The sequence below is a fragment of the Dama dama genome, chromosome 15 (assembly GCF_033118175.1).
Source record: "Dama dama isolate Ldn47 chromosome 15, ASM3311817v1, whole genome shotgun sequence".
Lineage (NCBI taxonomy): Eukaryota > Metazoa > Chordata > Mammalia > Artiodactyla > Cervidae > Dama > Dama dama.
The window spans coordinates 16432239-16448317 of record NC_083695.1 but is presented as its reverse complement, the minus strand read 5'-3'; the positions used below and the strand labels follow the sequence as shown (position 1 = coordinate 16448317).

The 16079-nt window shown below is 48.0% G+C and overlaps 1 protein-coding gene across 1 annotated transcript in view; it reads right to left on the bottom strand.

The window, feature by feature from the left end:
- GALNT2 (polypeptide N-acetylgalactosaminyltransferase 2) overlaps nt 1-16079 on the bottom strand; it is a 176732-nt gene that overhangs the window by 80908 nt on the left and 79745 nt on the right. The window contains exon 2 of the mRNA XM_061161532.1: nt 1448-1541. Within this exon, the coding sequence (XP_061017515.1) occupies nt 1448-1541 (94 nt within the window). The remainder of the gene's footprint in view (nt 1-1447; nt 1542-16079) is intronic.

Sequence of the window (16079 nt, the reverse complement as noted above, 5' to 3'; positions counted from 1 at the left end):
CAGCTAAACTTCATTAACTTAAAACTTTCTGCTCTGAGAAAGACACTGTCAAGAGAATAAGAAGACAAGCCACAGACAGAGAAAGTGTTTGCATATGATATATCCAATAAAGGACAATTATCCAAAATACACAGAGAACTCTTAAAAAGTTAACAATAAGAAAATGAAGAACCCAGTTTCAATGTGGGCAGAAGACCTGAACAGACATTTCCACAATGAAGTTGTACGTATGACAGAAAAACATATGGTGGCTCTAGTGGTAAAGAACCCACCTGCCAATAAGCTATCACTTCCAACCTATTAAAAGGGCCAGACTAAAAACCAGGGACGATACCAATCGCTGGTGAGGATGTGGAGTCACAGGAATGCTCATTCACTGCTGGTGGGAGTGTAAAATGGTACAGACACTTTGGAAGATAGTTTGGTAGTTTCTTCTAAGTGTGTTCCTGCCATATGATCCTTGTATTAACCCAAATGAATTGAAAACTTATGTCCACACACAAAAAATTGAACACAGATGTTTATAGAAGCTTTATTCATAACTGCCAAAGTTGGAAGCAACCACGATATCCTTCTGAATGTCCTTCCTAGCTGAATGGATAAATAAATTGATATATCCAGACAACAGAATACTATTCACAATAAAAACAAAAGGGTTATCAAGCCACGAAAAGACATAGATAAACGCTCAATGCATGTTACTAAGTGAAAGAAGTCAGTGTGGAAGGGCTACATACTATTTGATTCCAACTATGACATTCTGGAAAAGGCAAAAATCATGGAGACAGTAAAAGGATCCGTGGTTGCCAGGGGTTGGGGGAAGGAAGGATGGCTAGGCAGAGCCGAGAGGATTGCTAGGGCCGTGAAACTACTCCGTGTGATCCTGCAGTGGTGCATGCATGTCACTGAACATAGAATACCACCAGTGAGTCCTAACATAAACTATGGTGGTTCTGATGTATCCGTGTTAGCTCATTGATTGTAACAATGTCTCATCTGGTGGGGGATGTTGATAGTGGGAGCGCCTGTGTGTGGGGGCGGGGAGTATATGGAAACCTCTGTACACTCCCGCTCACTTTTGCTGAGAACCTAAAACTGCTCTAAAAAAATAAAGTCTGTTAAAAAAAAAAAAATCAATGAACTGATACATACCATCGTGTATTTTTTTTTTGTGTGTGTGTGTGTGTGTGTATTTTTTTTAATTCTATTTTTTCTTTCAAGAAATTTTGGTCACCTTGCAGGAACGTCATTTCACAAGGCACTTAGGGCTTGAAGGAAGGCAGTAGAACGCTGCTCTAGGGCAGTGTCCCCCCTGCCTTGTGAAATCCACTCTCTACCTGACAGGGGAATCGCTCCAACGCCACATCCAGCTCATTCACAATGGGCAAGGCAGGCCCCCACCGCCAGCAGCCCAGGGCTGGCCTGGCCCTGGAGGCCGCTGCAGTACCTGGAGGGAGGGTCTCCATGCTGTGCGCCTTCTCGTCCCCGTCGCTGTGATGAAGGTCTTTCTTTTTAATTGGGTCAATGTCGCTCCAGTCCTCCTGGGGGAGAAAAGATACCAAGTGAGTTGACAGGCTCCTGGAGCACACCTCCATTCTTCAGGTCAACAAACAGGGAGTCTTTCGAGGCAAGTGGGCGCTGGGGACACAGCAAGGTGACAGCTCCCGTCTATAGGATCGCACCCCAGACCTGCTCGGTGGTGGAGACCCGAGGACAGACGTGTGGGACCTGCTTTTCGTTCTCCGTTTTCTATGTGTAACACTTATGTATGGAAAGAAATACTCTGGAGACCTGGGGAGAGTGGAGAAGGGAGCCAGGGAAACTAGATTAAATAAGAGAATTCAATAGTGGCTAAATCAAAGCCACTAAAATCAGGGTAGCTCTTGGGATGCCTTCTACAGCTTAAGGGTACCATAGGACCAGAGTCTCCCTCGGGCAATTGCACCAGGCTCAGAGGTTGTTAAGTGATTTCTGTAATTCTACTGAATAATAGTGGAGGGAGGGGAAAGGATGGCCGAGCTTTCCTTCCGGCTAATAGGGCTACAAATTAAGCGCTTAATGTAAAACCAGATGATAGAAGCTCTGGCAGAATTTATTCAACTCATCTGCGCAAACAATTTACTCTAATCTATCAACACTAATCGAATTAAATAACAACCTCATGGCCACAGAGCTAAATATATTTTTCAACCACTTGGGACCTGATTTCTGTGAATACCATAAGAAAGGTTTCTGTATGTACCCCCAAATCAACAATACCCCATGGCTCGTAATCCTCCCACACAGGCAGACGTCTGTGGGCCAAGCATCATCAACTGGCCATTTCCCCAGCAGATGCTATGAGGACGCCGTCTCCCTCAGGGGAAACCCAGCCAGTCTTGCTTGGATTTGTTCAGCCAGCATTCCTCCAGCCAGCAAGGGCTGTGTGACCACTAGACACAATTTGGCTCTAAACAATGTAAAGTGAGATCTGCAGAAAGAGTAATTCTCAGGGCCAAATCAGACATGGTTTCCCTAAATGCAACTGGCTCTGCCAGTAAGCTGTATTTTTATTCAAAAGGTAGAATAGTTACAGAGTAATTGGGCCTAAGCCGCCTCCTCTGGAGGCCAGCTTGTCCTTCAGTTGCTTTTGAGGTGAAATGAAGCTGGTTTATCCCAGCAAGGGAGGGATCGTGGGAGGAATGTCCCACCCACTTATCACAAGGCCTTCTCAGGCCTCCAAATGGCATGACTTTTGAAGATCCTAGCTTCCCTTGTGGCTCAGCTGGTAAAGAATCTGCCTGCAATGCGGGAAACCTGGGTTCGATCCCTGGGTTGGGAAGATCCCCCGGAGAAGGGAAAGGCTACCCACTCCAGTATTCTGGCCTGGAGAATTCCAAGGGCTGTATAGTCCATGGGGTCTCAAAGAGTCAGACGCGACTGAGGGACTTTCACTTCACTTCACTTCACTTCAGCCCGCACCGTAACGAATGAATTAAAATGCATCTGGACCCCATCTGGGCTTCCCAGGTGGCACTGTTTATTGGTAGAACGCGCCTGCCAACGCAGGAGACGTGAGAGACTAAGAGATGGGGGATTGATCCCTGGTCAGGAAGATCCCCTGGAGGAGGGCACGGCAATCCACTCCGGTATTCTTGCCTGGGGAATCCCACGTGACAGAGGAGTCTGGTGGGCTACAGTCCATAGGGTTGCAAAGAGTTGGACATGGCTGAAGCAATTTAGCATGCACAGCACCTACTCCATTTAAATACTTTTTGCTGCAAAAAATTTTTTGAAGGATATTTATAATTTGACTTTTGAGATTACTTGGTTATAAATAAACTTTCAATTTACTATTGGCTAAGATTTCAAGACAATCTTGGCAACTGCCAGGGAGAGAGAGACTCTGACCTCTGTGCTTTCACAATATAGGGAGACATGTGAATACTAAATCCAGCAAGTAATGAAGCTACCAGAATCATACTGTGTAGACTTCTAATTAATTAAGCTTTATTAATTTTTGTTTTGTAGCTTGCTGGTAACATTTTGTGGCTAATAACTTTTTCCCACAGGCATCTGGCCTACTACACACACTGGCTAACCAATCTCACCATTTAACCTTGTACTTGAATAAAATCAAAAGTAAACAAAAAGCGAATTGCCGCAGGTGGGGCCACCACACTGTAATGTTCAACACGTCAACATTGGTAAGTCAACTATCATCGTTTTCTCAGAAAATAAACGTCATCTTCTTCACACAAACGATATTGACCTGTCCGTATGTAAAACTCCCTGACCTGTCTCTACACTTCCCCGCCCCACCCCGGCCATGTGGCAACGAAGCGAGCCCACCATAGAACTGAGGCCAAAGATGAGGGCCGACTCTATAACGAGGGCACCGCAAAGTCCCAGTGGTGACGGGATGCTAAGCACCAGTGATGAACACCGATGCACCAGGCACTGCTCGAAGATACCTTTTCATCCTGGCAACGAGCCTGCCATTTTATCAGTCCTATCCAGCAACAGGGACACAGGAGACTAGAGAGCTTAAGCAAACTGTCCAGGTCACACAACGGGCAAGCAGCTCAAGTCGGCCCTTTAGAAAGCAGGATGTGGATGGCCGGCCAGGGCCCAGTTGGAACCAAGTTACAGGAGCCTGATTTCTCACAGTATCACAAAAATCCAAGAATAGGTGTCTAGGAGTCATCCACAAAGGACTGTTTAGTCCTGCACTCAGTCAAAAAGTGCAAGTCACCACATTGACTACCTGCTCCGAGAGGAGGGTGGGGAGGGGGAGGAGGGGAAAAGGAGGAGGGAGAGGGGAGAGGAGAGGAGCACTTAGGCAGCTAACACTCACTGGGCATTTGCTAGGGCTGAACCCCATCCTAGACCCTGCCCACCTGTCCATGCTCCTTACAATGCTAGTACTGTCCCATTCTGCTGATGAAAAGGCTGAGGCACCAATCACGGAGTCAGAGCACATTGCAAGGCTGGAGTCTAGCCCAGCGCTCAGAGTCTCAAACCTCCCCGTGTCCCACCCTTAGAGAAGACAGCTCCCGTCCACCACCACCACAGTCAAACCTGGGGAACAACAGTACATTTCCTATTCCCCTCAGGACGTGATAGGGCACTGTAAATTCCTGTAGGTCGGGCTGGCTCATCAGAGCCACTGGCTGAGATGATGCCCACACAACTGTCTGCCGCAGGTCTGCCCATCCATGGCTTGTCACCACCCCATGTTGTTGCTGGACATTTGGGAAGGGCTGAGGGCAACCCACTCCAGTGCTCTTGCCGGGAGAACCCCATGGACAGAGGAGCCTGGTGGGCTACAGTCCAGGGGGTCGCAGAGTCGGACACGACGGAAGCGACTCAGCACAGCAGCACGCGGGTGCAGGTGACACCCACCCTGGGACATCATGACCCGTGCCTGGGGCCGCTGCCCCTCAGCGGAGTCCAGAGCAGACCCCACAAGGAAAACGAGGGAGCAGAGTGGCAGGGAGGAGGTCGGAGACCGGTGTTGTGGGAATGTCACTCTGCTGTGGTGACGGAGGCCGAAGGTGAGACGGCTGGGCTGGGGGCACTGCTGGGGGGTCGCAGGTGGGAGGGAACTGGCATGGGGTCAGTCATCCACAAGACACGCAGGGAAGTCATCAGGGGAGGGCAGGGGTGGCACTAGGAAGGAAGAGGAGTCTGTCCTGGAGATGCTGGGTTGCCCCGAGACACCACAAGCAGGAAAAGAGATGGGAGGAAGGCGACCGGAGTGAGGACATGGTCCAGGGAGAAAGGAGGGGCTGGCATGCCAGGGACGGGCGAGACACATGGCATGCTGAGATGAGGCCTGGCCTGGGAGCCAGAGCCCTGGGCTCTGGCCATGGTTTCACTTTGCTGGTGGTGGGGTCTGAGTAAGAGGCCTGCCTTCTCGAAGATGGGGGTGTGGGGCTAAAGCACTGCAGGGCCCCTGGGAGTCCCAGGGGACAGACCCAGGTATGAGCACTTGATCACATGTCCTGCCTGGAATCCACTAAAGGTCAATATCTAAAAGCAACACAGGTCCTTTCAAGGCAGAGGATGGGCATGGTCTCCGGCACATTTCTTTTGTACCCATAGCACCCAGCATGGGGGTGGTCTTAGGGTAACTGCTCAATAATAAATGCAATCAAAAAAAATCCTCACTCTATTTACTCAGATTAATTTTACTGGCTTTGCTCACTTTGCAGAGGAAACTTTTCATTACAACCATCCCCCTCACACATTTACACATATCGTAAGACACACACTCATCAGTGGAGGCTCCATTTAAAAATGGAAACACTGAATATAATCACACGGAGTGGCTCCTTCACCCAGTATCTGCTGGTATCCAGGATGTGCCGCCGGTGGTGTTTTCTCTGTGTTAAGAGAAAATGACGCAGGGACAGACAGAACCTCTTTTCAGTGACAAGCATAAACTGCTCAGGTTAGTGGAGTAATGATGTGGTTTGATGCTGGCTGGGTTAAAAGTTGCAGAGAATCCAAAGCCTGTAATCCAACCCATAAGCCTGCTTTTATTTCCCAGGAAGCAGCTCCACCTCTGCTGTGCTCCTCCTGCCCAAAGAGGGATGCTGACACTGACTATGTAACGACTCACCCACACTCGGAAGACGCTGCAGATACACGCACACCAGGCGGGCATGGTGGTTCTAAGTGAAAGCTACATTCTGTCAGGAAATGTGGGTTCTCTGCTGACCAGACTGAGGGGAGGCCACTGGCCCCGCCTGACTTCATCGTTTGGACTAAGCCCTGGATACACTCGCATGCAGCCTCAGAAAGATGCAGAAAGCATCGACCAGGGCACCGAGACTCTCCCTTTTCAGATGGCATTTGGCCCGATACTGCAAATACAAGCTACTGCCCTCCTACTCACTGACTTACCTGCCAGGTAGTTATTACTACTAGATACTTGAATTTGGTTAGTTTTCAGTCCAAAAGCTCAAGGTACGCATTACTCTTACAAATGCATACAGCAGAAGCAGTCTATTGCCTGAAGTTCAAGTGGAATTAAATCAGGCCATGAATGAGATCAAATGAAAATAAACAACTGAAAAATGCCTATTTATCTACCATAATTAGAGAGTATGGCAGCCAAAATCCATCCTATTTCTAAGTAGATAAAGGAGCAATGACTTTTAACAAAATGACGTTAGTTTCAGAAACAAGTAAATCCAATAGGTTGGTTTGTTGAATAGTTATGAAAATTAAGGGTAAACAGGCTTAGTTATTAAAATAACTTTCTGCAGTATATTTCTAATGTGATCTGTCTCTGTTTCAAAATAAGAGGAAATAAATAAAACGTGGGCTTGGTGTTTGCCTGAGACAAAGCGTCAGTCTTGGTGGTGGGGGGCTGGGCCAAGAGGGAGGGCGGAGGGGGGCTTGGACAGAGGTGGCAAGCAACCGTCGGGGTCGGGGCACAGCCAGTGTCAGGCGACCCCTGAGGCTCAGCAGGCAGCCTCCACCTTGCTAAGGGCACTAGGTCAGCCCTCACGTTGCAGGTGAGGGGACAGTCAGAAGGGCTGGGTGACTTCTTGTTGTTACCAGCCGCTGCCAAACAGGTCCCCTCAAACTTCGTCACTTAGAACAAAAAGCACTTCATACCTCACACACCATCAGAAAGCCAAGGATCTGTCTGGTTCTGGCCCACAGTCTCTCACGAACCAACACGGCAGCCGGGGCCGGGGCCATCTGAAGGCCAGACGGGGCCCAGGGCAGCTTCCAGTGAGTGAGCTGGGAGGGGAGAGGGGTGTTGGGGCGAGGGGGTCCCAGACCCCTTCTGAGAGGAGGCAGGCATAGATGAGGCCGCGTCCCAGACGGACAGAAAGCTGCAGCACCCAGTGGCTACTCACATGTGCAAGTCTGTGCAGCGAGCTGTCACTCCGCCTCACCTGACCTCTTCACCACCACCCAACACAGAGACTATTCCCCCATGGTAACACGTGTGAATTATGAACCACCACCAAAATAAACATGCCTGCACATATAAAACCAGATTACAAAGAATAATCATATATGGCTAAACTATCAAAGGCTGCCTTCACAAAGTTTAAATGCCTAATGCAATATTTGTTAGCCAAGGTAAAAATATCACTGGGGAGGAGAAAAAGAAAATAAACAGGTTGTTTTCACTCTCTGCTTACTGAAATACATTTTGTCACCATTAAATTCCTTCAGCTGACTAGACCGTATGCTCAGAGGCAGATCAAGTTACCAAAAATACCATCTGAATGACTTCTTGAATCTTTTCTCATCAAATGTCTACTTTTCACCGTTATTTAATGACTGTTCAGTAATTGCCACCACCAGGAACAACAGTTTGGGGGGGAAAAAGCCAGGTTGCCAGATGTGTTAAAAAGATGTGATAATTTCTCTTTCCGCAGCCCATTTGTTAAGAGCACATTGCCAAGCTAAGAACAGAAAATTGCTAAGCAGTTTGCTTGAAAGCAAATTTTAAACAGTGGATGTAGTTTTCTGTTGAAGACCTAGACCCCTACCCCCAGAACTCTCCGTCCAAAGTGATTACAGCGTAACCGCAGAGTCCTCCAACACTTTAGGTGGTGGCCCCCCAGGTGGTGCAGGGAGCAGTCAGGCCCTCTCACCAGAAGATGAGGAAGCCGCTGATAGAAGGAAATGTATCTATTCTTTCTACCTAGGGCGTGTAACCCACTGACAAGGTGACAAAAGGAGTTTTAACTCATTGAGAAAGGGTCCTGAGCAAAAAAGGCAAGAAGGCTTGGACCGGGCCCCTCAGCTGGGTTAGGCTCTCTTAAAACTAGAAGCCTGTATTCCAGCTGACACTGGCACCTCTGCATTTGTAAAAGAGACTAGCTTCTGCTTCTAAATCAGAGTCCCCACTGGAATGGTTTAAGAGGAAGAATGTTCGCTTCCCTCCCTGTCATCACTGGAGGAGGAAGGGGGATACCAAGTAGTGTACAGACCACAGCAGCACTGGGCCCCGGTCCCCGCCCCGCCTGAACACGCATCCTGAGTGCAGCAGCGATGGGCTCTGCCCCAGGTCGGCCAGCTTCATCACTTAGGGACCCGCTGGCAGAACAGGCTGTTCCACTGGAGGAAGAGCGCAGGCGAGCTTCCAACAGCAACCACCCGACCTTCACTCACATGACAGTCAACAGGGGTGCGAGTAAAAGAATCAGGATCTGCAAGGCAAAAGAGCTGGAGAATGAATGAGATGGCAAGGCCAGCCTCCCAGACGCCAGGACTGCCCTCGCCTGCTTCATCGCAACCTCCGAGCTTGGGGTCTAGTCTTGGGTGTTTTCTAGGAGGTTCCCAGGCAGCTCTAATGCACAGAGTGGAGAGCCCCTGGCTTGACCGACGCTCTTCAAGTTTCACACTCCTTACTCCAACCTGGCCCAAGAAACTCAGTGGGAGAGGGGCAAGTTTCTGCTGTGGGTTCAAAGTCACACACTGCTTCACACAGAATCACTTGCTCATAAGTAAGCCATCTGTTATGATAAAGGTCATCTGTTCACTTTTTTACTGTGTGTCCCTCAGAGAAAAGCAGGCTGTGAGAGACACCGTCGTTCCGTATTTGGCAGCTGGAACAATGGCTTGTACTAAAGTCACGAGCTGCAGTAACCCCACGACGCATCCCCTGCTATCTAACCTCGCTAACAAGCAGAGCACCTATCGCACCGCCCTGCACACTCCCTCCACACATGGTCCATCAGTTGCCTTAATTTGGTGAAAATCTTCCTGTTTGAATCCCCGAGGCGATACAGATGGACGTCTGTCAGCGCTGCAGCCTCCCCGACCTGGAAGCTTGGCACCTGGAGCACCAGAGGCAAGGTCTGGACACGTGCTGGCCTGAGAAGTCAGTCCCAGCCCAGCCCCATTACCTGAGGCTGCCCAGGGTGCCTCTCTGGGACTCAGACCCAATATGCAACATGGAAACACCTCTATCCCAGCCCCTGAAATGACAATGGCAGGGCCCCAGCGAATTCTCACATCATTTAAATTCTGAGTCCATGTTCACTGACAACACTTAACCTCCTTTTTCCATTATGAAGACCCAGTCTTTACTCCTCTTTTGATTATCCTACTCCAACCACTGAACTTCCTCCTTTCTGCCCATAACGAGCTCATTCTTGGACTTGTCAAAATATATTCATATTTTATCATTCATATGTTAACATTCACATTTATATTTTATTTATGTATTCATATTTTATCATTCATATTTTAACATTCATATATTATCTCGTATGTTACACTCCCAAACCTGTGGTTGATGTTGTTTAGCCGCTAAGTCATGTCCAACCCTTTTGCGACACCACGAACTATATAACCCACCAGCCTCCTCTATCTCATGGGATTTCCCAGGCAAGAACACTGGAGTGGGTTGCCATTTCCTCCTCCAGGGGATCTTCCTGACCCAGGGAATGAACCCTCTCTTATTTCCTGCATTGGCAGGTGGATTCTTTACCACTGAGCCCCCAGGGAACCCCCCTTAAACATGTAACTTCAGATTAGTCACGAGAAAAACATCAAACCCCAAATGAGGGATATTCTACAAAATCTCTGACCAGGCCTCCTCAAAACTATCAAAATCATCAAAACAAGGAAGGCAGGAAACCACTGCAGCCCAGAGGAGCCTAAGGACATACAATGACTAAATGAAACTGGTACCTGGACAGGCTGTTGAAACAGAAAAGGGACATTAAGGAGAAACACAGGAAATCTGAATAAAGTAGTTAATAATAACATTATCAATACTGGTTCTTTAATAATAAGGGACTGGTTATAGTTGGCATGGGAACTCTGTACTATGTTCCCATTTTTTCTGTAAATCTAAAATTGCTCTAAAAATAGTGTGTGCATAGATCTTACACCTACATAAAAGGAAAATAATCACATTAAACACTCTTGTATTTATTAATCGTGTATTTCTAGGGCATCCGTCCAGTTTTAATGGCAATGTTAAGCCCTCTCCACATCCTTCAGGGAACTAAGGTGTAAGTCAGCATTTCCTGATTTTAAAGCCAATGTTGTAAGGCGACACACACCTAGGAGCAAGCTATTTCACACCACAATCCTCTTCCCAGAGCAATCAATCCACCTCCCCCCCCCCTCCCAAAGCAGCAGGTGGCCCAGGGCAGAGGGAGCACCAGTAGGACTATTAACATTCCTTATTCCTCGGAAGGAGTTTATGATGCAAGACAGCTCCTGGGCCAGGTCCTAAACATCCATGGAGTGGATGATGGAGCAGAGCCTGCAGGTGAGCTGAGTGCCTGCCATTTACGGCCTCTTTCTCTGTCACGTGGGCTGATTCCACCTCTTTCTTCCTGTAAGCAGGAAACAAACGGCTTCTCCTGTTAGGAGTCTGCACACAGCCCCTTAACTGCTGCTTCTCTTCCTGTTCTGGGATTCTTAACATTAGCTGAAGCAGCAAACTTGACTCAAAAATGTCTTTTTACAAAAACAAACAAACAAACAAAACCAAAGCGTTTTAGAAAGATTTTCCCCCATGACTTACGTAAAAGTCAAAAATTTTTTTTTTTAATGTTAAAAAATAATTCCCAACAGAGGGGAAAAGCGGCAGGAGAGAAGTTCCGCAAGCAACAGCCCAGCCAGCACGGAGCGGCACTGCAGTGAGAAGCGGGGACACCCTGAGCGGCCTCGGATCACGGCGCGCTCCCCTCCACCTCCAGGAGCCACACCATGCCACCAGCCTCCTGTACACTCGCCGCCTCCAGGACACCGCCCCACCGCGGCACCCAACCTCGGGGTCAGGGCTCTAGAGGCTCAGCTGCGTTCCCCCTCGCTTGGGCTCCCAGGTGGACGAGGGCGCATAGCACTGGCTGCAACACCACCTCCTAACCAGTAGGTGTCGCCAGCCCGCACTTCATCCCCACCACCGGTCCTCACCGGAGGGGCCCCGGCCAGCTCAGTTCCAGGGAACCACCTGAGTCAGAACTGGCTCCAGGGGGGGATGGGTGAGACCTTCCATGGACTCCAAATCTTGGGTCTGTTTTGAAGAGCGTCTGCAGGGGAAAATGTTATGTGAAGGACTCCAAGGAACCCAGGGTTAGAAACTTAACCACATGGATTTTTAAAAAAATAAAACTAGTGAATGTGGCTAGAGGACCAGAAATACCATGTAGGAGGCACATCTCAAAAGACATATGTCGTATGCAACCAAGAAATAAACTCGTGAGCATCTCAGTGAGATGTGGGGAGACATTTGCTGAAGTTTCTAGCAAATGAGCAACAGTAAATGGGAACTGTACAGCATTTTTATTAATTTAAAATTTACATGTTCTCATTAACCTTCCCTTGATTTATAGTTCAATGGCTAATTGCCATGTGAGTATTACCCAAAGAGTTGGACACGACTGAGGGACTGAACTGATTACCCAAAAACTCCAGAAGGGTTGTCTTAAATCGATTTTTCTCAAAAGGTCTTTATTCATTTCAAATTCCTCTTTTAGAATGAATTTGTGCCAACAGCACACTCATGCCTCGTTAGCCCACTTCACAGATAAGTGACCCCTGGGAACGGGGGCTCATGTGGTACTCTGGAGTCTGGATTCCATTTGAACCCATTGTAAAATGTTGGTTTTGCCACAGCTCCAAGCTCTTTTTCTACAAGATTATTTAGACCACGTTACAGAATCCAGATGCAGCACCCCTAATGTGAATAAGCTGTAGCAGGACTCTGTACAGAGAGACCCACCGCCAAGAGGAGTAGGGAAGCCAGCCTGCTGGGCAGGCTCCAGGGGTGCTTGCTGCGTGCCTCTCCCGCTTATGTTCTGCATGGGGCAAGGTGCGCAGCCCCTGCCAGGGACAGACAGCGGGCTTCTTTATCTCTGGCACACTTATTTACATGTCCATTTTCTGCCTGGGATGTCTTCTGCACGATTCCAGTATGTGTTATTACAACATGGGCTACAAATGTCTCACTATCTTATTTAAAAGGAAAAGGATTGGGTGTAAATTAGTTGAACTTGAATGGAAAGTAATTTGGCACCATATATCAAGAACTGGCAAGACGCGGAATCGTTAAGCTGAGAAATCTTGTTTCTGTGAATTTATCCTCATGAACTAACCCAAAATAAGGAACAAATTTTATGCATGGATGTTGCAGCATTGTTCATAAAAGAGAAAATGAAGAAACTTAAAATATTCACCGACAGGTTGGTTAAATTATGTCACAGCCCCTCAAAAGAATATTAGGCAACCATGAAGAATTATAAAGGCCACCCAGTTATATGCAAAATGCATATAATACATTAAATGAAAATGCAGGAGACAAAATTTTACATATACAATGAAACAAGCTATAAAAAAAAAAGTATCCATATAGATAAGCCTGGAATGAAATGCACTAAAATAAAACACGGCTGTATTGAGTGGAGAATGATGAGTGTTGTCTCCATGTCTTAAACTTTGTTATATTTTTAAATTACTTTCATGAATAATAAATTTTAACACAGGCATGTTTAGGTTGGAACTTCAAACCTACCCAATATGTCATATCAATGACACATCAGGCCCACACCTGGCCTGAGGCTAAGAAAGCCACCCAAGATAGCACAGGAGCCGCTTCCAGAAACAGGAGTGCGCCTGACCCTGCGTCCGTGGGGTGTGGTTGAGGCACTACTCCAGAGCCCACGCAGGCCGCCCCTGCCCTGGGGCTGGGGAGGGCTGAGAGGGCGCGCTGGCCTGGGCAGGGCTCGGGGCCTCCAGACTCTGCTCCTGCAGGCCTGTGGAGTGCCCAGCTGCTCTGGGTCCAGCCGTTTCCCTCTGAGTGTTTTTCCCCAAGAAACTGGTCAGCAAAAGCTTGAGCTGATCCTCTGTGCTTGCGGCCACAGCTGGCACGGATCTGCCAAACAAAGGGGTAGCTGGACCTTCTCACGAGCTCCCTGGCAACCACATGCAGAGACCACAGCCCATTGTCCTTCCAGGCCCGTCACTGACCGTCCTGACAGAGGACATGGGGTGGGAATCATGACAGGGACGCCGCCCCCCCCAGAGCTGATGCTCTGAGAGATTCCAGCTCACACGTCCTAGGCCAGCTGTGGGCCTGTGTCCCAGCCACTCTTCACACGCCCCTGAGAAGCAGGGTTAACGTCCACAGTGAAAAGTAAGAAACCCGAGAACCAAACAGCCTGAGTCAGGAGCAGGCAGCCAATGGGCAGTGAGGGCACCAGAGTTCACACTCTGTCCACACGACCAGGCCGGCCCTGGGTGGTCTGACCATCCCCTGCCCTTCTGGGAGCTTATAATGACCAAGCCTGGTTCAGCGGCCTGCCTCACTGGTCTGGCCTGAGACGGGACCCACAATAACTCAGGGCAACCCACCCTTGTCTTCCCTTATTCAACTTCAAAAAAATGATCATTTTACATTAATATTTTTTTCCCAAGGCTGATTTTCTTGCCCACACGTTTTATCTTGCTCAATTATAAGGAGAAAGATGGTATGAAGGTGATTTGATGCATGGAACTCAGGCTTCACAGGCAAATTCAGATTCCTGCTCTGGAGTTCACTCAGTAGGAATCATGAGTGCTACCCACGGGGACACTGCAGGACTGAAGTGAGGCACGTGCAGAGGACGCTAAAGCCTGACATACTATAGGCTGACAATATGTGAGCCCCCATCCCACATCTCAGCCCTAGACGTTTAAGGCACTCATTTTACAGCAGAGAAAAGTGAAACACACACACGCACAAATTATCCAAGATCCCACAGTTACCAAGTCATGAGACTTCTATCCATTGCAGACCCGGAGAGTCTGTAGAATTCAAGAATCACCATCAGGATATGCCAACCACATGGAATTTGTTTAAGCAGTGCTTGCCTCTTATCACTAATGCATGTTAAAGTCTGAGAATTTAACCCCCTCTTCTGATATAGTTATTTCTAAATAAGATTTTAATTTAATGTTGAGTTTCAAAGAGCCAGTTTATCTATTAATTTACTCTCTACAGCCCAAAGATCCATGTGTCCATTGGCTTTGAAACTAAAAACTAGATTTAAATCCACGTTCAGGAACTTTACAAATAATCAATCTTTCAAATTCACAGTAGCATATATTTAGAATGCTGGACGTTGAGAGGTTTAAAGAAAATAAATATGAAATACTTTGAATACAGTAGAGCTAACACCTTGAGGATGTGTTGGACCAGATGAATTAAGCACCAGAAAGAACTCATTAGAAGTCAGTGGGCCTTACATGGGTGTGAAACACAGAAGAGTTTACTTGAAGCAAGTCAAGCAGAACATGCAAACGCACACTGATTCATGCGCACAGAGGCCTAAGAAACAGCCCTATGATCCCGGATCCCACCAGCAAAACCCATGACCGGGGAGTGCCAGGGTTTGTTTTTAAAGAAATTCTGCTGGTGAGTATCTCCAAAAGTTTATACCCCATATCTTACAAAAGGGAGTGGGTGGCTTAAAATAAAAAATCTAAACAGAAACACCAAAGAAATAGAACATCAAGACTGAGGAAATGAGGAAGCACACTTGAATTCTCATCTTGAGCTTTCCAAAGACAAAAGTAAACAAAGTAACAGAAAGAAGAATTAAGATGTGATGAGAAGTGGTCAAAGGTGAGGAACCTGCCCAAGATGAACAGGACATGAGCAGGTAAGAACCCATTCAGATCAGAGACTCCTATCCCTTGTGAAGCCCCAAGTACCTTCTGCATTTCTGGTGGCAAATCCTAAAATTTGTCATGAAAGGAATGGATCTGGCGTCATGGGTGGTGGTGGGTTAAAGTGTCCGCATTTCTTTGCTGCTCCTCTCCAGGGCGCTGGAGTGCACGGCCCCAAGCTGCCTGGACCCTGGCCCTGGGACTTACTGTAGCTCACTGGGCGGCAGCAACCTGGACTCAAAGATAGGCTCGTCATCCTGTCCTCTGGCCGCCCCCTCCGAACTCGGCCCTATGGCCCGCCTGCGTAAGGAAGCAGGCCCGGGTCCTGGAAAGCCAAGGCACCCAGAAAGCAACCAGCAAGGCCTGGGGCGGGCAGGTGGGGCCAGCTTGGCCAGCCAGCAACCCAGCCGTCACTTGACCGCATGAATACACACAACCCACGGGGAGCCCAGTCGACCCGAGGGCTGCAGGAAGCGAGAAACCACCCCTGTTTCAGAGCGGTGGGCTTGGCAGCAGCAGATGAGGGAAACACGGACGCAGAATAGGGAACTTCCAACATGAGCTCCATGGCATCAGGAAGCTGCTGTTGTATGGCGGCTGCCCACAACACCTTGGGGTAAGATATGCAAGCACAATTCAGGCAAAGGGTTCCAAAGGAAGCAAAACCAGTGTCAGCCACACAGCTGGAGCAATGGCCACATTGTGAATATTAAATTCCCCTCAGAAAGTATAAAAGGATCTGAGGGAGCCTGTACAAAAAAAAAAAAAAAAAAGAGATAAGAGTGAGAGACCTTTTGAGTTTTAGAAGCCATTCGTGATATAACCGATTTATTCATTTAACAGGTATTTGTTTGAATGTTTACTTTTAGGCCAGGTCCTTTCCCAGGAGGTAGAGATGAAGAGATGATTGCACACCATCAGGTCCCACCCTCAAGAGTGTTGGACACATGATG